The sequence below is a fragment of the Neopelma chrysocephalum genome, unplaced genomic scaffold, assembly GCF_003984885.1.
Source record: "Neopelma chrysocephalum unplaced genomic scaffold, ASM398488v2 Primary Assembly neopelma1_22, whole genome shotgun sequence".
NCBI lineage: Eukaryota > Metazoa > Chordata > Aves > Passeriformes > Pipridae > Neopelma > Neopelma chrysocephalum.
Window position 1 is genome coordinate 28,919,463 of NW_020897689.1, and position 27,132 is coordinate 28,946,594.

Here is a 27,132-nt window from a genome sequence, read left to right on the forward strand (position 1 = left end):
TTAAGGTCCCTGATTTTCAGGCTGCTTTAACACAACACACATGTTGAGGGGCAGGTCTTGGAAGTTCTTGAATTTTGTAGGAGATAACTTCTAGTCACGGGTACACAGTGAGCCAATTCAGAAAGATGCCCTCCTAGACTTGTTATTTGTGATTAGAGAAGAAGCTGGGGGGCATATGATGGTAGGTGGGATGCCTTGGCCACAGTGGTCATGAAACAGGTAATGGGTCCAATGGCTTTTTTTAGACCTCCTCTACTATTAACATACTTGAAAAACCCTTCTTGTTATCTGAACTAATGCCCCAAGCTTGTGAGTGTTTAAGAAGCATTTGGACAATGCCCTTAACAGGATGCTTTAATTTTTGGCCAGCACTGAATTGATCAGGGTGTTGGTCTACATGATTGTTGTAGATCCACTCCAACTGAAATGGGCTATTCAGTTCTAACAGACCGAAAATTTCTGTCATGATTTGGAAGCATAAAAACTCTGGAAAGCATTTATTGCATTAAACATGCAAGTAATAAAGCCAAACACTAAAACTCCAGAAGGCACACATCCACCCAACTCCCTCAGGATCTTGGCTGATCTCATTTCTTCAAACCACGCTTCTTGACTGATTCCTCTTTCTTTTCTCATCCTCTTTCCTGCTGTTTTCTCCTATTAATGAGCTCTCCCACCTGCCTCACTCCCCCAAACACTTCAGCATTTGACCATCTGTCACTGCTGCTGTGCATCCACACTGTTATAAAAGAAAGTGTCGACCTTGAGCTGCTGTGCGTGATCTGTGATGAATAGCTTACAAACTGGCAAGTGAACCAGTATTGCAAATAACTTGCGTGATACATGGCTCATGAAACAGCAGTAAATGTGGAGGCTGCTAGATCTGAACGTTCCATCTGTAGGTACAGTTCTGAGAAAAAGATGTGTCCAGTAAATCTGCAGAGGTTTGCATCATAACACATGGATACGTGCATGTTCGCTGGGCAGTGAGATTTATACTCTACCCTAATAATGTATTTGATTTAGGAGTTGACCTCAGTTATCAGCTGCAGCTTAATATGCAGCTTTTGCAGATTATTTTTCAAATAAAAAATTTATAAAATGTCTCTGCGAGTACAGCAAGACTGAATGTATTTTCCAAGAAAGATTATTTTAGGTTTTTTTTAAGACAAAGTTTAGTTGAATCAGCAGAAATACTCTTTTACTTCCTTTCTCTAATTGTAATTGTAAGCTAAAAGTGAACTGCTTAGTCATGTTAAATTATGAAAATTATGCTGTTTTTTGGTTGTTATAACAAACTTATTTACTGTTTGTTGTTTTTTATTTTTCTCAAAGGATGTTTTCCTTGAAACAAAAAGCTGAAGAGTAACTGCAAGAACCCATCTTTTTAAAAATATCTATTGTCTTATAGGATAGGTAAACTTGACAGGTTTTCAGATTTTTCTGACAAGTTAGCTTTATCAAAGTCATTTGCAATGTTTTATAAAACTCAAACCCAAACTGAATCCAGTCTCAGACCTACAAAGCAAAGTGATGTGGTTTGCCAGGGAAAGGGGTCCATATGCTGTCAGATTAGACTTCCAAGTATAGGTGATCTTCATGTCAAAACTTGTCCTCAGAGTCCATGCCCTGTAGTGGAAAAGATACATTGAACTAGTAAGTGCTGATCTCATTAATTCAGCAGGATGAGGAACAGCAGGACATAAAGGAGCTCTGCTTTCTTGGTGTTTAATTTTAAGGAAAATTCAAGATGTGCGACCGCTGAAGAACTCTGTTCTCTATGGGATGATAGAAAGTGAGTGGTCCTGCCATGGCAAGCCTTTGTGACCTGACAAAGTGTGTGATGATTCTGATTTATTAATTATATTTTTTGTCGGGGGGTTATGTTTTAACAGTTTCATTCCTTGGCTCCAATGTACTACCGAGGTTCAGCAGCAGCCGTGATAGTTTATGATATCACCAAACAGGTAAGATCTTCTGATTGCTTTTTGCCTGTATTAATTCCTCTGCTTGGGCCTGAGTTGGAATTAAACCTCACAACTTAAGAAGTATTTATATGTTAATTTATCTGGGGTGTCTGTGATTTGATACTTTGTGTAGATCTGGATGGAGGTGTCCATCTGCAGTAAAACATTAAATAAAAAGTCCTGCTTCTGTGTTGTTTAAACTTCATCTAGACAAAATGTTGGAGACTGCATTTTGTCAAAGTTTCTTTGGATTTCCTCTGGCTAAGTAGACAGGATAATTTCCTGCAATACCCCCTCCCGGTACCACCACCTGTGTTCTCTATATGGATTTGAATTTCTACTACAAAAAGCAGCTATTTGCTTTATCAGCTGAGTGGAAATTAAAGTTTTCACATTACCGATTTTAAAACTAATTATTTTTATCTAAACGTATCATCTCATGTTTGCATTGCAGGACTCATGTCTTAACTTTGAAAACAGTAATGAAATAATAAGTCTCTGACCTTTTGTCTCAACATTAATAATTTGGAATAAAAATTGTGTTTTCAGACCGTAAAGTGCTCTGGCTCATTTCTCAGACAGAGAAGGCTAAGAGATTCTAGCTGAATGCAGTGAAAGAGGCTTTTGGAAGAAAACCCCTGCTGATAAAGCTGAGTCAGAGGTGGTGTTAATGGATGGATGGTCGGTCATGACAGTTCACTATCATTTTATTCCTTTCTTGCCAATTGAATTATTTAGCACTAGGTTGAGAGGGTTGGGTTGGTTCTCCAGTGCATTAGTGTAATGATCTGTTGCTGATGATGGTGGTCACTGTTGCACAGCGGTTCTATTCTCCTTTGCTACTTTGCCAAGAAAAGGCGAGGAAAAGTGAGTGGTGCTGGATTGATACATATTTAAATCAAAAATATCTTACAGTTGATCTTGTAATATATTGTAAGAATATAATTTTGTTTTGCCAGCCTTTCTCCAAGCTTATGTGGAACAGCTCTCAGGATAAAGAAGGGAAAATAGGAAAAGAATGCCAATTCTGATACTTAACATTCAGCATTAATCATTAAAATGGATTTTTTTTTTCCCAATTGACTGGTGGTGCTCTACCTGCATTGATACTGATACAGCCATTGCTGATTTAGACACAAGTCTTATGTGCGTTTCTGAAGGGGAAAAAGTTATTTATAATATATTTGGGAGCTCACTTTGAGTGTCAGTAATACTTTCAACCATGCATTATAATTAGAATCTCTAGAAACAAAAGTGATTTTAATGCTATTACTTCATATAGTGTAAAGAAATAGAAAAATTACTATTAAAAGGTAAGTAGCATCAGAACATTTGAATTTTATGCTTGGAGGGGAAAAGCCCCAAGTGAATTGTCACCTGTCTCTTGGGTTTCATAATGAATAAATTTAGGTTTACCAGGTCACAGATTTGGAAATGCAGCGGGGAGACCATCACTGTGGAAGCTCTCCTGGATGTTACTGAAAATTCGACAGTGGTTGAGATAATAATCCACTGGGCAGAAGTTAAAATTAGACAAATGAAGCTCATACTGAAAGTGAAGGAAATTAGCTACTATCCAAACTTAGAAGAGCTAGGTTAGTTTCTTCATTGCTGAAAATTCAATGTTCAGTGCTGCTTTGAGGTGAGGAGGAGGGGAGGCAGCAAAGAGGGAAACATCCAAGTTCAAGAATTAATTTGAAGAAGTCCTATAACCTAAATCTTGAAAAGCAGATTACATAGATACATCAATGATCTTTCAGTTTTGTGATCTATATAATTATTATTATTTCATTAATACTGTCAAAGCTGCGTTCCTCTAACTTGAAAAATAAGCAAACACATTGACAGAGAGTAGGCTGTTAACTTACTTTGTTATTTCTCTGTCTTAGGATTCATTTCATACTTTGAAGAAATGGGTGAAAGAACTAAAAGAACATGGTCCTGAAAACATTGTAATGGCCATTGCTGGAAACAAATGTGATCTTTCTGATATCAGGTAATAATTTTTGTTGTTGCTTTCACTGCAGTAACTGTATTGTTTCTTTACTTCAGGTAACAATTTTTCTTCATTGTTATAATAATATATAATTTTGGCCAGCTGTATTGGTTCTTTCTAACACCAATGATTCTAGCAATGCAAAACCTCAAGAACAACAGCACAACTTGAATTATGTACTTTTTTTAACCTCTTTTTTTACTGCCCTTCCTCTGTGTTTGTATAATCTCTACAACCTTTAGCTTTTGAATCATTGGAAATGAAAAAGTATTTTGTTTTATTTTTTACCCCTTCCATTCAGTTCAAATGTGCAGAATGTGATAAGGGATGAGCAAAACCAACAATGTAAAGCTAGAAGGATGCGCCCAAGGTAAAAAAGTGCTATTCACAGAGCTTTAAGTACTTGTGCTTTGCAACAACTGAAACTGTCCCATAACACTGGATGTAGAAAGTGTATTCTTGTTTTTTTTAGGAGCATAACCTCAAGTAAAGCTTGTCATCTGCATGAAGCAAAGAACCTTCTGAGTAAAAGAGGGGAGGGTTGAATCCACCCTTGGGCAGAAGGCTGAGATGATGCTATTTGGAATGATAGTGAAGCTGGAATCACTCTTCTGCTTGTTAGCTTTATTTAGATTTGCATTTATCCTTTCAGGAAATGGAAGCACATTCTGCTGTACAGTAGTGATTCTTTGTGTCAGTCCATGACTGTTATTTCTTGCTTCAGCTAAGAGTACAGACTCAAAGACTGTATTTGATGCTGTCCTCTTAGAACCTCATGGGCTCTCATGGTTGTTCAAATATATCCCCTTGTTGTTCTATAATTACACTTTGGCCCAGGTTCATCAGAGCCCTGGAGCACATGTGTAAGCTGAAGTAAGTGATGCAGTGCTTTGTTGAATCAAGGCCCATATAAGGATAGGACCTGTGTGGGGTTTGTTTTGTGTGTTTTTTTTTTTGCTCTACCCCCTGCTACTGTCAGCCGTGAACCAACGCAAAACTGCGAGTCACTGCTTTCTGTAAGTAGTGAACAAGCCCTGATTCTAGGAGACTCCTAGTTTCTGTTGGGCTAAGAAGCGGGGACACAGGTGACATATTGTCATCTCCTGCGTGATTTTGTGATATGCTTGTCAACATGGTGAAACTGAGTCCTAAAAGACAAACTCAAAAGTTTCCAAGAGGAAAGGACAATTATAACAATAAAACCAAAAACTGGTTAGCACAAATCAGAGTTCTCAGTTGCCCTGAAAGTCACTTTAAATTTATTGCTTAAGTGTTCCCAGCGATACAATAGCCAGATTAACTCAAGGGTAATAAGTTTGGAGATTGTGACAAATGATACCAATTGCAAATGAATCCATAACCAGCCCTCCCCCTGCTTTTGGAAGCATTTGCTATGACAGCTAGCTTTTAAATGCAGTTCCACCAGAGGCAGGTTGACTTGAGAACATGAAGAAAAACCTGCACCCCAGAAATGTTGTGGGAGTACTGGAGTTCCTCACAGAGCGACTGTGATCTTCTCACAACATTATTATCAACCACTACTGTAGTGTACTCATTGCTGATCATCCAATTCTTGCTCCTGTTCTGTTCAGCCAGTATAGCTCTTCCTTGTGCAAATTGTTTTGCTGTGTGAATGGTCCTCAGAGTACTCCATGAGCTAATGTCTCTTAATTTTTTTGTTTTTTTTAGGGAGAGGGCTTTTTCTCCCTGTAGTTATGAATAGTTTTGGGAACATTTTTCTGTGCAGTTTTTCTTTATGCATCCTCCATCTTTTTTCTTTCTAAAGTCATCCAGTGATGCCCAACTAAAGAGATTTTGGTGGAAAAATAGAGAGCAGACTATCTCATACATGATATATTTTCACAGTTCTTGCAGAAATCTGATTGTTTATGCAATGCATGCAGCTGTATGCATTCTCTGTCTGCTTTATGTCTTGAGATTTACTTCACTAAAAATGATTTTAGGTGAAACGTGTCAGCAGTTTATCGAATTGTTTCCAATGATTGATTCCAATGCATGCCTTCAGGCACAGAGAATTTAAAAATAAGATGATGTGAGCGCACAGGAGGAAGCTACTGTTTGTATGCATTTTTGGCATCTCTCTTTGGTTTTGTAGAGCTTTTGGCAGATGTTTTGCTGGATATCAGAGAGACAGCTGCTTTTAAGACCAACACGAATAGATGCAAAAGAGGACAAGCTGACCCAGTTCAAGTTGATTTGATTCTGCCATCTCTAAGAGTGTAGGAGATAATGTCAGGAGGAATGAATGTAAGCAATAAGAACTGATTATCTTCCTTTGGGAAAAGACTGACACTATTTCTCATAATCATTGACCACATTACCCTCCTTGATTAGCATCTAGAATCTGGTTTTAAGCTTCCAAGATGTATTTGGGACACTTATGGGTCGTGCTGCTTTTCCTCAGTGTTGTTAATAGACTATCATCAGTTTTTGGTGCTCTGTTGAAGTAAATTTATTCTCCACTTTGAAGAAATTTCTACAGATAGGCAAGCAATTTTTATTAAGTATAAATCCTTATCTTTGTTGTAGTGTTGTCAACTCTATTACTGCTGAGTGTTCAGCATACTTTTAAGTAATAGTCATACTTTCTTCTGATACGTGTCCTGTCGTTCTGACAGGTTACTAAAAAGTTGTTTCAAAGACAGGAGCTGTAACTTCAGTGCTAAAATGTTGTAAGTGTCCAAAATACTTCTTTGAGCATTGTAGAAGTCAACAGTCATAACAGCAACTAAGAAGTGTTCACTTCCCTTAAAATGTGGTGCATCTTAACAAATTGTGTTCACTGGAAATCCCTGATTAAGAGAATTCAGCAGAATTTCATGCTCAGATCTTCACTCCATGCATCCAGAATACTTCTTTATTCACTAATTATTCAGAAAATCTCAAGGGAGATTAAGTCAATGGAATAATTTGGAAAGGATAAAATGAAATAATTGACGTCTTTCAGAACAGAATGGAACAGAGCTAGCAGATCTTTAAAGAAGTCTTCCATAGAATGCAAGAGCTGGCAATCTGCAGGAGCAAGAAATCAGGCAAGGAATGCAAGAGACCAGCATGGCTGAGTAGGGAACTGCTGGTCAAACGAAAGGGAAAGAAGCAAATGCACAGACAGAGGAAACAAGGACAAGTATTCTGGGAAGAGTATAGAGATGAAATACTATTTGCGTAGGTTGCGTAGGGATGGGGTGAGGAAGGCCAAAGTGAAGTTGGTACTGAACTTGGCAAAGAATGCAAAGAATAACAGGAAGGGCTTCTACAGATATGCTAACCAGAAAAGGAAGGTTAAAGAAGGCATACTCCCTCTGATAAACAGCGCTGGAAAACTGGTAACAATGGATGAGGAAAAGGCTGAGGTACTCAAACAACTTTTTTGCCTCAGTCTTCAGCGGCAGCCTCTCTTCCCAACCTCTTGAGTTGATGGACAGCAGGATGGGGAGTGGGGAATCAAAGTCCCTCCCACCGTAAGGAAAGATCAGGTTCATGTCCACCTGAGGAACCTGAACTTACGTAAGTCTATGGGACCCGATGAGATGCATCCCAGAGTTCTGAAGGAATTGGCTATGTAGTTGCCAAGCCATACTCCATGATATTTGAAAAGTCATGAAGTCCCAGGTGACTGGAAAAGGGGAAGCATCGTACCCATTTTAAAAAAGGCTAGAAAGGAGGACCCTGGGAACTACTGACCTGTCAGCCTCAGCTCTGTGCTTGGGAAGATCATGGAACAGATTCTCCTAGAAGGTGTGTTAAGGTACATGGAGGACAAGAAGGTGACTCAGGACAGCCAGCACAACTTCACCAAGGGAAAGTTCTGCCTGACCAACCTAATGGCCTTCCATGATGGAGTGACGACATCAGTGGACAAGGGAAGGGCTACAGATGTCATTTATCTGGACTTCTGTAAAGCTTTGACACGGCCCCCCACAACATCCTTCTCTCTAAACTGGAGAGATGCATTCGACTTGTGGACTGTTTGATGGATAGGGAATTGGTTAAACAGTCACGTCCACAGGGTAGTGGTCAACAGCTCAGACAGTGACACCAGTGACAAGCGGTGTCCCTCAGGGATCTGTATTGGGACCAGTGTTATTTAATATCTTCATTAATGACATAGATGAAGGAATCAAGGGCACCCTCAGCAATTTGCTGATAACACTGTGCTGAGTGGTGGCACACCTGAAGGGTGGGATGCCATCCAGAGGGACCTGGACAAGCTCAAGAAGTGGGCGCATGGAAAGCTCATGAGGTCTAACAAGACCAAGTATAAGGTGCTGCACCTTCTACCAGGTCAGGGCAGCCCCCAGTATCAATACAGGCTGGGGGTGAACAGATCAAGAGCAGCCTTGCCAAGAAGGACTTGGGGATTCTGATGGATGAGAGGCTGGACATGAGCTGGCAATGTGCACTTGCAGACCAGAAAGCCAGTTATATCCTGGGCTGCATCAAAAGCAACGGGGCCAGCAGGTCGAGGGAGATGATTCTGCCCCTCTACTCTGCCCTTGTGATATCCCACCTGGACCTGGGGTCCCCAGCACAGGAAGGACATTCACCTGTTGGAGTGAGTCCAGAAGAGGGCCACCAAGAATGAGTAGAGAGATGGAGCATCTGTCCTACGAGGCAAGGCTGAGAGAACTGAGAGGAGACTCCAGTGTGACCTAATTGTGATCTTCCAGTACCTGAAGGGAGCCTACAAGGAAGGTGGAGAGACACTGTTTATAAGGGCACGTAGTGACAGGACAAGGGGAGATGGTTTCAAACTGAAAGTAGGTTTGGATTAGATGTTAGGAAGGAATTCTTATTATGAGGGTGATGTGATACTGGAACAGGTTGCCCAGAGAAGCTGTGGATGCTCCACTTCTGGAAGTGTTCAAGACCAGGTTGGATAAGGCTTTGAGCAACCTGGTCTAGTGAGAGGTCTCCCTGCCCATGGCAGGGAATTTCAAACTAGATGATCTTTAAGGTCCCTTCCAACCCAAACCATTCTGTGATGATTCTAAAAGTTATTCCTCTAACTTTTACTGTAGCCTTGGAATAACACTTGCTCAGCACTCCAGTGATGGTTGTTGCCTTCTTCCCTCTTCACCCCATCTTGCATGTATTCATCGCTTTTCTTAGAGTTCCAGCATTTGTACTTTTCCTTTTTGACAAGGTAACATCTTAACAGTGCTGACATGCAGATTATAAGTCAAGTCCACTTGATGTATGCAGCCTTTTTGATGCCAGCAGCACTGGATGGCACGATGCTTATTGCCTATGTGCTGTGGACATTAATAGCTTCCTTTAAAAATGTCATCAGAGAAAGCTACAAAGTTTTGTGATGCTTCCTTGGAATATTGTTACTTGCTGCTGCATTACTGTTTCCTTGACTCCTGAAGTTTGCTTTCTTATCCAAATTACACAAGTTGACAGTCTTCCTTACATAATGCTATGCTTTCAAATTTCTCGCTTTACTGTTGTTTGAATATTGCGTTATGTAGTTAAGTTCCTTTTTTCTTATCTCCAGGGCCATCTGCAGATGGTAGTATCTTTCATAATAAAGACCAAGGTGCCATTTCAGAATTAGTAAGGGGAATGCTGACTTCCCCGTGTCTTCTGCCGTATAAAGACAATACAAAGAAGCAAGCAATAGAAACAAGCTCTGAATCTAGATGTTGGAATTGTAGGCTACTTTTTTAAAAAAGATTTGTCATAAATCAGGCAATTATTCTGGCTCTCTCCCTGTTTCCCATGAGCAGCAGATCTGATTTATTTAAAACATACAGCTCCATATGCTAATAATGAAATTGCATTGCTGTGATCCCACGTAGGTACCTTCTGTTAAAGTCCAAGGCACTCAGGCTTGGAGGAAATTGTTGAGGAGTCTGGGTTGGTATATCAGAGCTGTGGGGTGAAGGAGTTGGTGTAAATTCTGCATGTGCAACAGACATCTATAAAGCTACACAAAACAACACTTGATGTATTGAACAATCGTGCTGGCAGCCTGGTGTTTCAACATGTGCTCACCTAATTGGATATACCTTGGGTGCCTGTTAGCTTGTTCAGTCTCTCAGATTCTCAGCCGTTGCTCAGAAATTAGGAATGGAGGTGGTTACAGACAGCAGCAGACACAGGCAGATGCATCTTTGCCACCTGACTCAGGCAGATACAGGGTCAGCATGGGGCTTGCTTGTCTGAAGCAGAGGTTTATTGTGTGTTGTAAACTACATTTACCAGCTTTTGACATATGAAGTATTGGCTACAAAATGAGGGCATTCTACCAGGGATTTTAAGGTGATGTCACTTTGGTGACAGGGCACAGAATAGTGGTCTTTCCCCAGTGAACTGGCCCTCACAGATCGCTGTTGCTGATGTGCTTTCATATTTATTTCAGAATCTCTCGTTTCCTTGCTGCAAAGACCAAGACATGCAATGCTCTTATCGCTTTCATCCACAACATTTGTACTCTATCTTGTTTGAACAGTTGGTATGTGGAGAGTGCTGGTTTCTGCCTGGATCAGCAGAGCTGTGTGTCTTTTCTCAAGCATTTAATGCTTTTCTTATTGAAGTCAAGCTTAAAACACAAACAAATGGGTTGTCATTTAAATTATCTTCCTTCTTACAAGGCATGAAGTCAACAGCAAGTCCCAGAAATCTGCAGATTGACCACTGTTGAAATGTTAATATTTTGAATATGATGATCTAAATGCCACAGAAGAAAGATAGTATTTCTTTGCCGAGAAGAAGAGCATATTAATGCTTTTCTGATCAGGCTGTGTTTGAGATTGGGTCCCCCCCCAATTTTTTTAATTTAATCTGACTTCTTTTATTTGTAAATGTTTTAATTTTTTTTTTTGTAGGGAGGTTCCTATGAAGGATGCCAAAGAATATGCAGAATCTATAGGTGCAATTGTTGTTGAAACCAGTGCAAAGAATGCTGTTAATATTGAAGAACTTTTTCAAGGAATAAGTAAGTAAATGTTCCCTTCATTTAATTAATTCATTTTGGTTGTTCAGAGGTCTTCTGAAAATAGCAGTTTGTTTTGGGTCTATAAACTACATCAATAAATCCCACTGAGCTGGTAGTATGGCTGCTATTTATGCAGAGGTAAACTAAGAAAAACTTGGAATACACCAGAGCAAAACATAATAGATACAGGATAAGCCTGTTCGTTCTAAATCTGTATATAAACCCTGACCTGGGTCACATCTGTTTCAGATGAAGCCTGCTGTAAAGGCGATACTGTTGATCTTATAATCATGTTGATAAAAACTTAAATGTTGATAAATGCTCCTGGAGGACATTGATAAACAGAAAGTAGTTATTGCAGTGGAATCCGTTTAAAAAACAACCCCAACATAAATTTCTTTCCAGGTCTTTTAAAACATGATGAGACTAGCACTTGTCATGAGGAGAAGAAAAAATGTCTCATTTAGTCTGCCTTCTAGGGGTTCCAGTGTTGGTCTCTGTCTGCAAGTGGGAAAGACTTTTCAAGCTGGAAGGGATCTCACAAGACCTTTAGTCCAACTTCCTGTTCCAGGCAGACTTGATAGTGAATTCAGACCAGGGTGCTTGGGCCATTGTTTGGCTGGACCCCAGAGCAGAGGTTCCACAACCTCTCTGGGCAGCTTAGTCCAGTATTTAAATAGTCCTCACAGGGACATCCCCACCCTGTTGTATCAAGCCAGAACCTATCCTGATTCAATTCACAGCCACCATCGCTCCTTGTCCTGGATGCACCTCACTAAAGAGCCCGGTTCAGTCTTCTTAGCAACCTTTCCCACAGGTACTGACAAACAGCTTTGTGGTCCATCAAAGCCATTTTATCTCCAGGCTGAACTGGCCCTGTTTTGTCAGCCTTTCCTCACAGGGCAAGTGCTCCAGCCCCGAGTGTCTTGCAGCCCTCCTCTGAATTTGTGCCAGGTTGTCAACATTTTTTTTCTGGGGGGCCGAAAACAAGTGTGACCCACCTGATGTTAGACTATATCTAGAAGGAGATAACCACTTTGTCTGATGTTCTGTCTTGGCTCTTGTGGGTATGGCTGAGGATCCTGCTGGCTGTCTTTGCTGCCAGGGCATGCTGCTGCCTCATACTCAGATTGCTGCCCTCAGGTTCTTTTTGGCAGATTTGCTTTCCAGACAGCCAGTCCCCAGCCTGTCTCATAGACAAGGGCTCTTCCTTCCTACAAGTGGGGCTTGGCATTTGTCCTTTCTGAAGTACATAAGGCTCCTGTTGACCCATCTCTGCCTCCAGCCTAAGACCCTCTGAACAGCAGCCCTGCCCTCAAGGATATTGAATACACCCCTGAGTGAGGTATCATCTGAGCGTTGAAGTGGGTGTGTGTTTTTTTATCCATCAGGCCACTGATAAAAGGTATTAAGCAAAGTGCTGCACTTGTAACTGGCCTGGGAGTAGATGAGTGCTGTTGACCACTGACCTTTTGGGTATGATGATCCAGCCAATTTCTCACACAGCTAACAGTTGTCCTATCTAGACAATAACATCCCAACTTGGATGTACCAGGATGCTGTAGGGAAAAGTATTGAAAGCTTTGCTAAAATCAAAGTAGACAACATCCAGTGCTCTCCCTCGATCACAGATCCAGTCATACTGTCATTTAGGGCAACCAGGTTGGTTGCACATGGTTAACCCTTACTAAGCCCATACTGACTTGGTCCTGGTCATCTTCACCTTGTGCTCAGAAGCAGCTTCTCAGGGTTTTGCTCTGTGGTTTTCCCAGGAAGTAGAGTGAGGTTAAGCAGCCTGTAGATCCATGGCTTGTTATTGTGCTTTTTGAAGACATATTACATTTACCTTTCTCCATAACCCTTCAAAAACAATAGGGATGATAAAGAGCAGCCTTACAGTGACACTGGCTTGCTCCTTGTGCGTGCTCAGATTATATGGGTTGAGATTTCTTCAGAGCTCCATGACCTGACCCTCTTCCATTACTGGTGGCTCCTCTTCTCTGTGAATCCTATTCTGGGGTGCAGAGACCTAGGAGATAGTATGTCCAGAAACTCAGCCTTGTTTCCCTGCAGTTACTTTATTTTATTTCACATATTCATAATCAGCTGATATTATCTACCACACTTTGCCTGAGCTGTGGCCTGTTCAAGTGTTTGCTTCACATGGGATGTATTTGAAATGGTTAATGAGAACCGGTATTCCTAGAATACATTACCTTTTTTTTCCTCCTTTTAAAAAAGAAGTGTGTGTAACATGGCTGTCTGGAGGAACTGGTTCTTCCTTGTGATAGTTTACTTGTTTGTCTGCGTCCGATGGTTGTGAATGTTCTCGCAGAGGAACTCATTCTTGCCACGTAATTAGATAATTAGTTTCCATCTTTGATACGCATTACTGGCAGCGTGCACCGTCCCTAATAATGGATATAATAGACAAGGAAAATCAGCTAAATTAAGTTTAGTATGAACTAGATACCCAGGCAAGTGCACTTAATTCCACAGGCAATTATTTCTATATATAGAAATATTTGGTCTCAGTGGATGTACTTGTGACCTTATCGAGCACTCAACAGAGAGAAGGGAGAAAGTTGGTAGTGTATGTTTATGGAAATATAGTGGAAACCAAGTGAAAAATGCTTGAGTAGCAGGAAAATTAATTAGTATGGTTATGACTGGGCAGCAGATATTTATAAGTAACTTTCTGATGTTTTACACCACTTCAGTCTTGGTGCAATTTCCAAAAAAGTCTGTCTCTGCCAAAGTTGCATAGCAGCATTTCTGCTTTTTCAGTGTATGAAATCTTTCATAGGTCATGTCTCCTGCTCTGTTGACTAATTTTGTTTGTGTGGTGCCCTGGAAGTCACGTTGCAGCTTTATTTTTGCTTTCATGCTGCCTTAGAGCTCCTGCCCTTCTCTTTGTGCTGCTGTAGAAGGGCATGGTGCAGCTCCCCAGCCTCTGAACAATGAGGCAGCAGCTTCTGTTTACCTTGGACTTTGTAGTTGGACTTTATATGTTGTCTGTTTTACAGCCTAGATTTGGAAGACTGTTCCAACATGTGTGGAGAATTTCTCCATTAAATCCTCCTTGAAACTGATAGCACAAACAGAAAGCGTAGACTTCATTTTAATTTAGCTGAACAATTTACCTCCTGCTTACTTATGCTTTTCATTTCCCAGGGCTTTTTTAACATAAACATTTTTCCTTCCTAAGGTGTCTAACAACTGTCTTTTTTCCAGGGACACTGTTATGAACAGAGTGAAATGGTATAATGAGAAGAACTTACTTATCATAATGATATAAAGAAGGTGTAAAGAAGAAAAGGGGAACTGGGATGTTTTGCTGACAACCAGAAATATCTTGGATAAATGATAGAGATTATAGACAGATCACTTAATTTCTAAGATTGTTATGTTACACTATGCTTAACAGATTTTTTTTAATGAGTTTTCTCTCAGAATTTGAGGATTTGACTGCTAAGAAGGATGTCTTCATAACACAGTCTCAATACAAATTCATTGTCCTTAATTCTTATCAAGAAAATACAAAATGTGAATGACTAGAATCAGTAAAAGTTTCTGAATTTTTGAGGATGGGTCAAATTTGGCAGGAGAGGTATTCTGCAGTCTGTGTACTTAGGCAAATAAGGCTGAGGAGGCAGATTGAGCACAAGTCAGCAAAGTTAGTGTTCTCTGCGCTGGAGAGTTTGCGCTGAGCTGAGTGATGAGCTGCAGCTCCTGGTTTCTGTTGTACCCATTTCAAATGGCAAGCCACTACACTTACCCTGGTTGCATTTAGCAGCATCTGACTGAAAGCTTGCTGTGATTGTGAAATATCATGTGGCTGATTTATGTCTCTGTAAAGAAGAATATTTTTAATACAGTTGTATATTCCTCACTTAAGCTAAATTTTTCCCAGTGTCTTTCTTTAGAGGTTTTTGACATAAAAAAGGCTTAACAGTATTTTTTTCATGTGTTCCAATAGTTCTTTTTTAATAGCTGAGTTTCTATAGGATCAAATGTTATTAACTTTTTATTCTCAGCCTTAGAAGAATCATAGGCACAGCAGCTCCCTGTAACTGGTTTATACTTTAGCAGCAGCAAAAATGCCAGTAATGTATTATACAATCACAGTATAATAAAGTTGTGCCTGTCCAGGGGGTCATACCTGTTCTGTAGGTTGTAGGGCTGACCTTTGTCCATTGACCCTTGCTTGTGCCTGGCTGGTTTTCAAAGACTAAACAAGCTGCCCCATGTGTACTATCATTTAGTGGCAATCACACCCTTGCAATTTTCAGACACCTGTTCATTTAGCAGCTCAAATAAGCCTTAGTTACCTTATTCAAATCTAGTACACACCCAGCTGTTTCTCCTCAGCCTGCGTGTGTTGCCTGTTACCTCAGTGTGAAGGTGCCCCAGATACCAAAGAGCAGATTACATAAAAGCCATCCTCCGTAAATGGCAAAGCTGAGGCTGTACCTCCCAGGCTAATACTAGTCTGCATCAGTAGGTCCAAAGGTGAGCAGGTGGTGGGACAAGTAAGCTGCTGAAGAATACCTAGCCAAGTGAAATATGAAATAAACTTGTGCCTAAACAAACAACAACAAAAAAAATTACATTCATGCGTTATTTTTTTGAAGTCTGGCAAATCATAGAACCATAGGATGGTTTGGGTTGGAAGGGACCTTAAAGGTCATCTAGTTCCAATTCCCTGACATGGGCAGGGGTGCCCCCCACTAGATCAGGTTGCCCAGGGCCCCATCCAACAAATGTTGGAGATCAGTGTGCTACCAAAGGGGGCAAGAATGAAGCATTTCAGCATCTTCTGTTGAGGGTGAGAAGGAAGTGGGGAACAAGATTATCAGAATCAATTTATGGAGAGTGTGTAAAGAGTGGTTAGCACACTCGGTCTTACTGATGCTAGTACTACGAGAAGGAGAGACAGGGTGATGTTTAAAAATCCAGATAAGAATGTTCTTCCTAGATGAGGCTTCCTAATTAGACCAGAGTTTCTGTCTTGGGATTCAGCCTTTCATGTGGTAAATGCTCAGTTATAAATGTATGAAGCTATTGATTTTCTGATGCCTTGCCAGCAGCTCATATATTGAATATTTAATGTAACCCAAATACTTGTTTCCTAGAAATACTCAGAGATTTAAAAAAACAAATCAAACTCAGTCTCTAGAGTTTACAGTTTAACCAGTTGAATACTGGACAATCTAAAGAGGAAGGTGTGAAGTGTCTTCTGTGGAATGGGGAAGGGATCCTTTCAGCAGACGTTCAATGTTTGCACTGACTCAGATGGACTTGGATGGATGGAATTGCAGATGGACCATCTTCAAGCTTTGTGAGTGATGAGTATGGTGGTTTTCATCCTGTTATCTGCTAATTTGCAGGTATCTGTGAATTCCTTTGAAGAGGTCTATGAAAGATATTCTAAGAAAATAAAGTACATTTATGTTACAAAGCAATTCATATGCACCAGTTTTTAAGGTAGTCCAAACTTATAATTGAATTTTTGTAGGGAGTGTAAAAGGATTGAAAAACATTGTCTGAGATTATATTTTAGATTATATTCTTTGCAGTTTATGTTCCCTGTGTTAAAGGATTAGTCCTCCTCTTAATTTCAAATTTTAGTGAATGGAGCAAAACTTAATGACCTTTGGACTACTCCTGAAGTTAAACGTGAGGTACGACATTTCTCTCCAAACAAGGAGAGCTCTTCAATGTAAACTAGTAAATAAACTGAAACAGCCCACAGTTAATTACAGCAGGACCTTGAATCAGAGTTGGATTAATTAATCAGAGTAATTAAAGTCATTAGGACTACTGCTGTTTACTTTGATGCATGCAAGATTAAAATATTTGTTACGTTTTGGGGGTTTTTTTCTGGAGATTTTCATTAAACGAGCAAAATGTAGTTGTATTGCTGCTTCCCCTAGCAAGAACCTCAGTGTCAGCAATCTATGCTTTTACCTTAAAAAAACAAACCAAACAAAGGCTTTATTTTCTTGCATGGAGATGCTGTTAGATGTGCTATTAGGAGTATTAAAATAATTTCAAGTTAACTGTGTTTAGTTATGCAATAGATTTTATTTTAAGGATGTGTTCCCTTGCATGAAAAGTTACAACATGAGTAAAGAGTAAACAGCAGTCATCTGTCAGCTGGGGAAAACATTACTTCACTATAAATATGGGGGAGAAGAAGAAACTAGAGTCAGACTAGTGGGCCAGACTTTATGACCCATGTGAGAACATGGGCAACTTCTAAAATAGCAGTGAAAAGGGTTTCAAAGTGTGAAAGGATTTGGGGAGATGTGAAGTGTGACTATTTTAAGTCCTACAGGTGCAGAAAACTGCCAAAACTGTTGGGTAAGATGTGCCTGCTTCATTCTGTCATGTCTTCACAGATGGCTGTTCTTTGTTAATGAGGTTTATAGAGAGCAGTGCTTTGCGGTGGCTCATACTGCTGTGATACAGCAGACACTTTGAGGAGGAGGTTCTGGCCATTGTATATCTGTTGTATCACCGCTTGAAAATGTTGATCTTTTCTCAGGGGAGCCATTAGAAAAGCTCACCTGAGCTGTGATAGCTGCCAGGATTTCACATCCTCCATTATCAAAAACCTCACCTTCCTCCAGCCCTGTAAAAATTATACTGTACATGATTTTCGGGAAGATGGAGAGAAATGCACAGAAAGCCACGGTACAGAATTTTGCCTCTTACCATTAGCAGAATTGTTGTCTAAGATAGCAGAACTGTGCTTCTTTGGGACTTGACTTCATCATCTGGATGTGCCAGGTCAGGTTGATCACAACACATCTGTTTCCACACTATACAAGTATCTGTTCAATGCACTGTTGTGTTTGTCCCTTTGACAGCATGCTAACAGTTGTGGGTTTTCTATTTCCTTATGTTCAGCTTTAGGGCTGTTTCCAACCTTTCCTTTCATGCAGGCTTGTATAGGTAAAGGATAAAAATAGTTTCATGTTAAAAAACCCAAACAAAATCATAAAGCTCAACTCTGAGCCTGCTTTTTCTGAGTTAATGAATGTCACAGCTTCTAACTGGAGCATTGTATTCCAAAAGGAACAAAGTGAGCAGCTTTTATTACTGTGATGATGCATCCTGCTTCCAGCAAAGCAATCCCCATGTGCCTTTCTTCAAGTTCTGCTCACTGAGCTGAACCCAGTCCCTGTTGTCTCTCTTGCTTCCCTGCTACGGTTTTCATTTTTCTCCCTTCACATTTTGTTTATCTCTTGTCACACCCTCCCATTTCCCAATCTCTTTGCCTTTGGCACTCTCAGAACAGCAACGCCCACAGTGCTGATTAATCTCTTAATAAATCTCAGATTCAGTAGCAGGAATTGGAACTCTACCAGGCTTTGGAGAAGACTCTGACCTTCATCCTGGACTGCCTCAGCCCAGCTCAAAACATGCCAGAAAGGAGGAGATGCAATTGCTTTGTGCTTTTCACCTGTTAACCTGGATAGTTCACTTCAGAACTGACAACTTCTGTAACCCTACATTTGAGCAGCCTCTTGTGATGCTTATTATTCGACACACTGCAGTGTGTTTACTGGAATGAGATAATGGAGGTCACAAAGACCTCTGCAGGAATGTGTGGAGGTGCATGGTTACAGTTTTGTTGCACAAAATCTGTGAAACATGGTCTAAATCTTAGTGAAATGAACCCAAAATATACAATCATATATTTAATAATGCCAATGGAAAATCAAATTTTTAAATTGCAGTCAGCAAGGGAAACCATGTAGAACTTCTGTACTGCCTCAGTAATATTTTATCCCTGAGTTCCTCATTTCACCAGTTAAGTTGCAGAATTATTAGGTAAATGTACACATATTTTCTATGTGATTAACCATTTCATCTGAAATCCTAAGATGTGGTCTTGGTGACCTTTGGCAAGCTGGGTAGTTGTGCCCTGCTCTGCAAAACAGAGCAAAGACTATTTGTGGTCTAGTTGGTCATCTTAAGTTAAGCAACAGATGAGAACAGGTTGCCTTGAGAGGGTGTGGACGCCCCATCCCTGAAGTATTCGACGCCAAGTTGAGTGGGACCCTGAGCAACTTGATCTAATGAATGACATCCCTGCCTATGGCAGGGGAATTTGGAATGAGATGGTCAAGGTCCCTTCTACTCCAAAGCATTCTATGATCCTATGAGTTCAATCTCTCATGGTCCTTTTGAGCTGACTATCTTTACAGAGCAGGAATTACCCTAATCTTTTTATCTTTGCAGCATGAGAATTGCATGGCTGGATGTCAGAGCACTGCTGCTCCTTTCTGACATGACCTGCATGAAAGAAATAACCTACAGCAATTCTTATTTATGGTACCTAATACTGAGGTATTTTTTATTGCTCTGGAAAAGAGACTATGGATGCCAGTGAGATGCAAATTTTAAATGAGTATATACTTTCTAAAATTAATTCACTTTATGACCTCTGTTGATCTTCACTCAGTGCCAGCTATATTTGAGTTGGTGTCAGCAATATTGATGCCATATTTATCAGGAGCTGAATGACAAGATGAGATGATCACAGTGCTTTTAGGTGGCAATAGTGATTGAGCTGGTTTAGATGCAGGAAGTGTGGATGCAGGCTCAGCGTTTCACTGCTCATCCTTAGTGTTCTGTGCTACTTAAGCCTTTCTCTGGTATAGCATCTGCCATGAGACTAGCTGTCAGGGAGGCCTAGGGAAAGACAATCAATCAAACAGATTTCTAACTGATTTTTTTATTCACTTTCCCTGATGCTTGATGAAAAATCACTGTATCATTTGCTATGGAGCTGGTTCTCAGGTGTTAGACTGAGTTTTATGCTCCAAAATAGTTACTCCTGTCATGATAAAAGGTGGTTGGGCAGGGATGTCTTGTTACTAAAACTAAAATGATTTAACTCGATGGTTTATTAATTCTGGTAATAAAAGAAATAGTAAGTGGGAGAAAACTCACCTACTGAAAAAAATATTCTCAAACTTGAAAAAAGTTTAGACTGTTTAAACTTTTATTTCCTTGTATTGAGTTCAAGGAACTCAAGGGAGTGGTGGTGGTATCCAAACAGCAGAAAACATAGCTAGTTTATGACAAACAATACTTAAGTTCAAAGGCCAGAATAACTAACCAGCAAATATGTCTAGAGTTTTTTTGTCTTTACTATTTGTACTTGTTATCTGTATGGGTTTTATTGTTTTGAGAAGTGAATTAAATCCAGGGGATTCTCAACAACATAATACATTGTGTCCTGGTCTGAACTGGACAAAATGCTTGCTGACCTTGAAGCCTGCAAGGTTTTTGCTCCAAAGACAAGTTTGCCTGCTTCGTGGCATACATATCAAGAGTACTGCAGAAAAGATTTGAAACTCATAAGAAATATGAAACTCTGAATGAAAACCAAATAGAGATAACGTCATTGTTCAGTGAGGAGTTCTGAAATGGAAGTTGGGCTGCTTTGCATGTTAAAGCTCTCTGCTTCCAAAGTGACTGTTAGAAGAACCAAATGTTTACAGGGTATTTGCTTAATGGCACATTATGGAAACTGTGTCTGTAGATTCATTTTTTTAGCTACATTGTGCTCTGAGTTAAATTGAAAGGATTTTATTTTACCTGGGACTGAGTTGAAAGCACTTCAGAAGTGGTAGGTACCTAATGCAGAAGTTCTCTCCAGGTCTCTACAACAGCAGTGGTACCTACTTGGAAAGCTGATCCTATGTTCTTCATATTCTCTAGAGTTTTAAGAATTAGTGGATTCTCTTTGTCTCCAAACAAAGCCAACAGAACTAAATGCATGTAACAGATGGGTCTATAACCACCTATTCTGCTTTTTATTTTACTTTACAAGCATGAAGTCCAAACAGAATGTTAAGCAGGGTGTAAAGTTGATATTTTAGTGACCTGAATAGAGTTCAGCATTGTAATGTCAGTGCTTATACATGCTTCAACCCTCAAGATACCCATTTCTCACCCTGTTGGACCAAATACTGTATCTTTAGCTTAGGAATGTGAGGAATTTTCCCTTTCTCATTCAGTTGTACAAAAAAGATATCTGCTTCAGAAGTCACACTTTTTTTTGTATAACATACCTATGCAGAACTGACTGAATAAGAGAGGTGAAATTTTAATAGTCTTGGCCAAAGGTAATTTAAGGACAAGTGTTAGAGGTGAGATTTTACTTTGGGCTTGGATTTTACCTGAATGCTTTTAACTCGCCCACCCACAACCACTCCCCCAAGTAATTTGTAGGACTCAGGCTTCAACATAGGTACAAAACTCACTGAACATTTGGTAAGAGAGCTGTGAATAAATGAAGCAAAGGATGGGGAAATCCAAACTCTATATAATCTGCCTGGATTATGATGAGCTGTTCACAGGAACTTGTTCTCTGAAAGTGGCATATAACAAATGTTAAAGATTTTAACTCTTGTTATTTAACATGGGTAATAGTAAAACAAGGAGTAATTCATAGAAAGTAAATTCAGCTTCAGAGAAAAATTTCCAAGAAATCCACAAAGTGATGAGAAAGTACATTACCATGACTGTAAGATCTCAAGGTGCTGATGGAGAGATCACACGAGAGTTTAATGGAAAAGCCAGGTGCACACCAGAGACAAAGGATAGATTAGACCTGGGAGGATCTTGGTTTTCCATTTATAATTCTAATTATTAAGTCCATTAATAGGAAGAAAGTTAGACAAAAGATGCAAGCAACAGTACTAAAAGAGCTCACGGGGATGGAGTTGGAGCAGTGCCCTGCTGCCCCAGGAGAGATGTCTAGCTCTCTTGTCATGGCTGAAATTCTTTCGAACACTTGAAATAATCACTCTATAAGATGATTAAAAAGTCAGGAGAGTTTGCGGGGGAGGGGGTGCTGTTAAGTAATCAAAGCTGTCAATTAGAAGGACATGGGCACAATTCAAAGGAGAGAGGGATTCAATGGAAAGAACAGATTTGTTTTTCTCTCTCAAGTGTAGGCACCATGTGTTTAGTTACAGTGCTTTGTAAAACTCTAGTGTGCAAGGACTAAAGGCCATGCAGATTTAGGACAGGCACGATCTCATTAAACTTGCGCCATTCACATTTAAGTGGAATTAGGAGAAAGCTGAGAGTTTTCTCTTTCTTGGTTGTAAGGTGCTGAGTTAGATAACTGGTTTCTTTAAATACAGGGATAATATAATTCCAGTGTACTTCATGCTTTCTCAATAACCATATTTCATATATGTTTTTAAATGTGAAAATGTTTTTCATAAGCAGGATGCAAGGAAAAATATCCAAGATACACAGGAGATAGTTGTTTTTCGGTGAATTTTCACAGATGTAATTCTTATGCAAGCTAGATTCTTCTAACTGTTACCTGCATGTGGTGTTTTTACTATATCAGGAAAATTGAACTCACTGTCTCCTCATGTGTTTCAGGTCGGCAAATTCCACCCTTAGATCCTCATGAAAACAGTAACAATGGAGCAATCAAACTTGGAAAGCAAACTTCACAGACGGGTAGGCGGTGCTGCTGACCCAACTTGATCTTTTTAGATTTACTTGAAAAACAGCACCATTTGCCTTTTTTTTTCACTGAGAAAGGACTTAGTGATCTCAGTGACGTGGCTCCTTATCTTGAAAGCAGTAATTTCAATACTTCCCATGAGCAATAACGCAAGGACCAGAAGCAGAAGGCTTGACTTCAAAGGGATTTTGCAAAACCCAGTTGGAAAATCCTCTCTAATATCCTGTCAAAATTACAATGTCAGAGTACTCCAACTCTCTGTTTAAACCAATGACTGAGGGGGTTTTTTAATAAAAAGATTGGTTTATATATAAAATTTAGGTTTGCTGCAAAAACTTATCTTTTACATTGCAAAGTGGACTTGGCATGTTTTTAGAGTTTTCTCTGTAATAATAGGGTGAAAAAGACCCACCATAAAACCTGATTTGCTTTTTTTTATGGCTTCACTGCCATCTTTTTAGCTGGACTCTGCTTCACTATTTTTGTAAATCTGCAGCTTCATCTCACACTTTCAGTAAACATTAGCAAGAAATAAACTGAATTTGCTAACTGAAGAAAAAAAATGGATCCAAAGGATGAGTGAATGCAGTTTTTAGACTAGAGGTCAAAATCTGTGTCAGGAGGTGCTGTGTATGTGAAAGAAGGAGTTGTCATGAAGGAAGCTGCTGGACCCCATACATTTCGAGTGTGCTCCAGAAGGAAGTGAAAATGCAGCCACTGTGCGATGACTGGAATGATTCCCTGTGCAGGGTGTAGGCTTCATTAATTACTGAAAATGTAGAAAGAATGTAAATACAGGCTTAATCTCCACTACGTACCAGGTTTCCTCCAAATCTGTGCCCCAGACCAAAGTTGTCTCTGTTCAAAGTTGCCTATTCCTTGGTTTCTAAAAGAGGATGCCACAGTGCCTCATTCCACATGGTCTCGCTGCTGTGCTCCAAGAGACCTTCAAGTTCAGAGAAGGATATTTCTGTACAAAAACTGCTTAAGAGAGCACAATATAATTTGGGGTTAGAGGCTGGAATCTAATAAAACAAACCTGAATGTTTGTTTACAAATGTAATTCTGTGAATTTGTGGAGTAGTCTTCTCATTTGTGATGTGGAAGACCCACTGTGTGATATCTTTGAAGCATGATGCACTTGAAAATGCAGTGTAGGAAAAAAATCCTACAGATGGTTATGAACTGGTAATAATGTAAAACTGTATGCGTTTTTCACTTCCATCTTTTATGAATTTGTGTGACTGAGATGATAAAATCCAAATGTATCTTCTTCATCAATTTCATTGGAAATGGGAATTAGGGTAAGAAATGCCAGCTTCAAAACCAGAGCCCAGCCTGCATTCCACAACATTAATTTATTCTCTTATGAGGAAAATTATCGTCACTGCACATTTTGGGGGGAACTTATGAAAAGCAAACAAAAAGGAAAAACAGCTTGGCACAATAAATCATGAACTGGCAGGCTAAGAGCGTGGTTTCCGTGTTTATACATAAAAAGCAGATCTTATTGGCTGGTTGTTAGATTGCTTTGATAAAATGTCACTAATTATTAGGACTTGAAACAGAGCCAGATAAAATCAACAGGAACATTTTGTCTCCAGAGGGCTTGGAATAGTTATAGGTGGGAAATGTCCCTCTGGATTTTATCTAAGAATCTAAACTGCATTGTTTTTCACATATAATCCATTTCTCCCATATTTTGGCCTCCTTTGAAAGCACTCATACTTGAAAATATGCCCTTGGATATTTTGGGTAAACTTTCAGTTGTCACCTGTGCTGATATATGATCCATGTCTCTGACTCATTGCAGCAACTATTTTACTGATAATCCCGGGTTATTTAAGTGAAAATTCAGCAATCATCATTGTTGATAGCTGGGGAGAGAGACAGGCTCCTTTAGGGAACATTTAATCCCTTCTTGGTACAAGCAAGTCTTCCAGTGGTGCCTGACTCTTTCACCTGGCTGTGGAGGGAGAGCTTAACCTGGCCTTCAGCACTAAAGAAATATCAAACTTACCAGCATCCCAAATTCATACAATTTATGGGCTCTATGACCCAATGCTGCAAGAGATCTGGTTCCTCCTAAGTAAAACCCAGTAAAAGGCTAGACCTTTTACCCAGGAAACAAGGTGAGATTGAACCCATGTTTTTAAAGATGTCATAGATTTTAGTTCAACGTATAGCACTAACGCATAACTGATTTTTTAGCTTTTGTAAATCATTGTAACATTTTTTTTAACGTGGCATCTCAAAACTTACTAAATCCTAATTGAGATGTCTGAAAGCTTTGTAAGACAATTCTGCAAATACCTTGTATAACTTATGCTAGAACTGGCAAATGATTCTGATCTGCATGGGATGTTGTCCTGAAGTGCTGGCTCTCACAGCTGCCATTGAGCAGAATGTGAATCAGAACATATTTATTAATTATATGTTAAAATAGTTTAAAATTGGAAGTTTTTAACAGTGAATGGCAGATTTTTAAAATTTGAATGCTAAGTAGGCTCAAGATGTTTTTGCATTTGGTGAGTCAAATCTAAATCACCTTATTCTACTTTTAGTCAAGAAAAAGATTTAAATGAATAAGTATTCTGACTGTGTAAGTTCTTGATATTTGGTTTACCGTGAGCTTGAGCAGGGAAGTCTGAAGTCACAGGTGAAAAAATAACAGGCCACTGTGCTATGCAGAGCATCTCTCATTTTCTCTGGACAGAGGGCTCACCTTCAATGATGATGTTGCCTCTCTGCTGTTCGTCAAAGCTAAAGTGCAGCTTTCACACGCCTCTTGAAATGGGATTTGTTATAAAAGTTGTGATTTTCAAATGTAAAATCAATGATTTCTGCTTTCTTTTGTTGCCTATGTTGCTTGGAAAGTACCACTACCATTCATAAACAGCCAGAAAAATGGCATAGAAAAATCCCCCAATCTCGGAGTCAAAAGTTTCAGCAGCAACTGGAATTCCTCTTAGTAGTTAATGGCTGGTGAAAAGTTAAATTACTGTACGGGAGCACCTGACTGTAGCTGATCATCTGTAATAATAGGAATAATAGTAATATCAATGCTGCCTTTCTAGGTTAACCAGCTGGTGCTGGGTTTGTCCAAGATTTGTTTTCTCAAGAGATCTGGCAGCAGGACTAAGGCACAGGCCGTGGTGCTAAGGATATTTGGTGGAGCTTATTTGCACCATGACTCGAGACTGTGACTGTCCAGTTGTGGGTGACTTGCTTTTCTGGCTTGTTGTGAGCTAGTTTAAAGACAGAATTATGAAGGAACTGGTTTTCATATATGCTCCGCATATGTGTGTGTATATAAGTATGGTTTTATATTGTTGTGCTGACATGTAGTGTTTTTTCACTATGTCTGGTTCTCATATACTGCACATTGTACTCTGTAAGTACATTTTTTTGTTAATGATCATTTCACCTTTATGGATTTAAAGTTGCAGATCAAAGGTAGCAAGGAGATAGGTACACATAGGTACAATTGTTGACTTGCCATTCTTATGCATGAAAATGGCATATTATAGAAAAAGTTTGTCTTGCAGACTAAGAAATCTAAAAAAGGCCATTATTATTCAAGAATTGGGATTCTGAAGTAATAAAGTGACACTCAAAAAAAAAAAGGAAAAAACAATTTTTGTTCATGGTACAGCATGTCTATCTGAAATGCTGCAGTGTAACGTGGGTCTGTATCGATACCTAGAAAAGTTACCTGTCATCCCATGTCTTCTCTAATCCTTCACGGCACACGGTAATAAGCATGACTAGATAGATTACATGTGTAAGCATTCTGACGATAATTAGACTGTCTTAATACAGTGATACATTTTACTATCCTACCCTTAATTATTTAAACCAGAGTCAGTGATAAACTGTCAGTTTAAAATCACCTGCTAAGTATTCTTCCTCTGTTTTGTTTATATAAGGGCTTTGACTGGGCTGGACCCACTCGCTTCATGTATGGGATGCTGCAATCTGTTAATACTTTACCTTTTGTTTTACATATTAATTGTATCATACCTAATATTATTTTTTGCCCTAAAATGTAGTTTTGGTGTTTTATTTAACCTACAATGATTAACAATAATAAATGTTTTAAATGCCTCTGATTTGGGGATGTCTCTGGTTTCAATAAAGCAGAACAAAATTGCTTTCATTTTGCACATCATTTGCTCTTGAAAAAGGTCTCTGTGCAGTCTGTGGATTACTTGCCTGGGACTTAAATGCTGCTTGAAACGTGTATGGGTGGCCTTATAGCAGAATGAATGCATTTCTGGAGGATCCTGCAGTGCAGGTGAACTTCCAAAAACCAGAAAAAGATGATCTGAAAATCCCTTTGATAAGTTATTTGATTTATCCATTAGAAGAGAGGGACCTGAGTGGCCAGTATCTGCTTAGAAATTTAGAATAGTAGCTGTCAGTAGAAAGTGAGCTTTCAGTTACCACTCGCTTTGAATAGCAGCAATGACTGGGATGTCTCATAAGATACTTTCTCTTTTGTATGTTTTTGCTTTGGTGATACATTTATTTTTTCCCCCTACTTTATGTCCCCCGTAAGGAGATAAGGATTAACACTCTCTTAGGAAGTATGCAGTGTTTCATACCACTTAGTGCTATTGTTTCAAGAGGTGTTTAACCTCACCAGAAGTTTTTTGCACTGTTTGTCTCATGTTTTCAAAGTTGTTACCAC

General features: G+C 39.5%; 1 protein-coding gene across 1 annotated transcript in view; it reads left to right on the plus strand.

Moving 5' to 3' along the window:
- RAB31 (RAB31, member RAS oncogene family) overlaps positions 1-26,551 on the plus strand; it is a 65,587-nt gene extending 39,036 nt beyond the window's left edge. Inside the window, exons 4-7 of the mRNA XM_027676689.1 lie at positions 1,896-1,967; positions 3,857-3,963; positions 10,818-10,927; positions 22,352-26,551. Of these exons, the coding sequence (XP_027532490.1) occupies positions 1,896-1,967; positions 3,857-3,963; positions 10,818-10,927; positions 22,352-22,449 (387 nt within the window). The 3' untranslated portion in view covers positions 22,450-26,551. The remainder of the gene's footprint in view (positions 1-1,895; positions 1,968-3,856; positions 3,964-10,817; positions 10,928-22,351) is intronic.
- Positions 26,552-27,132: the final 581 nt, after the last annotated feature.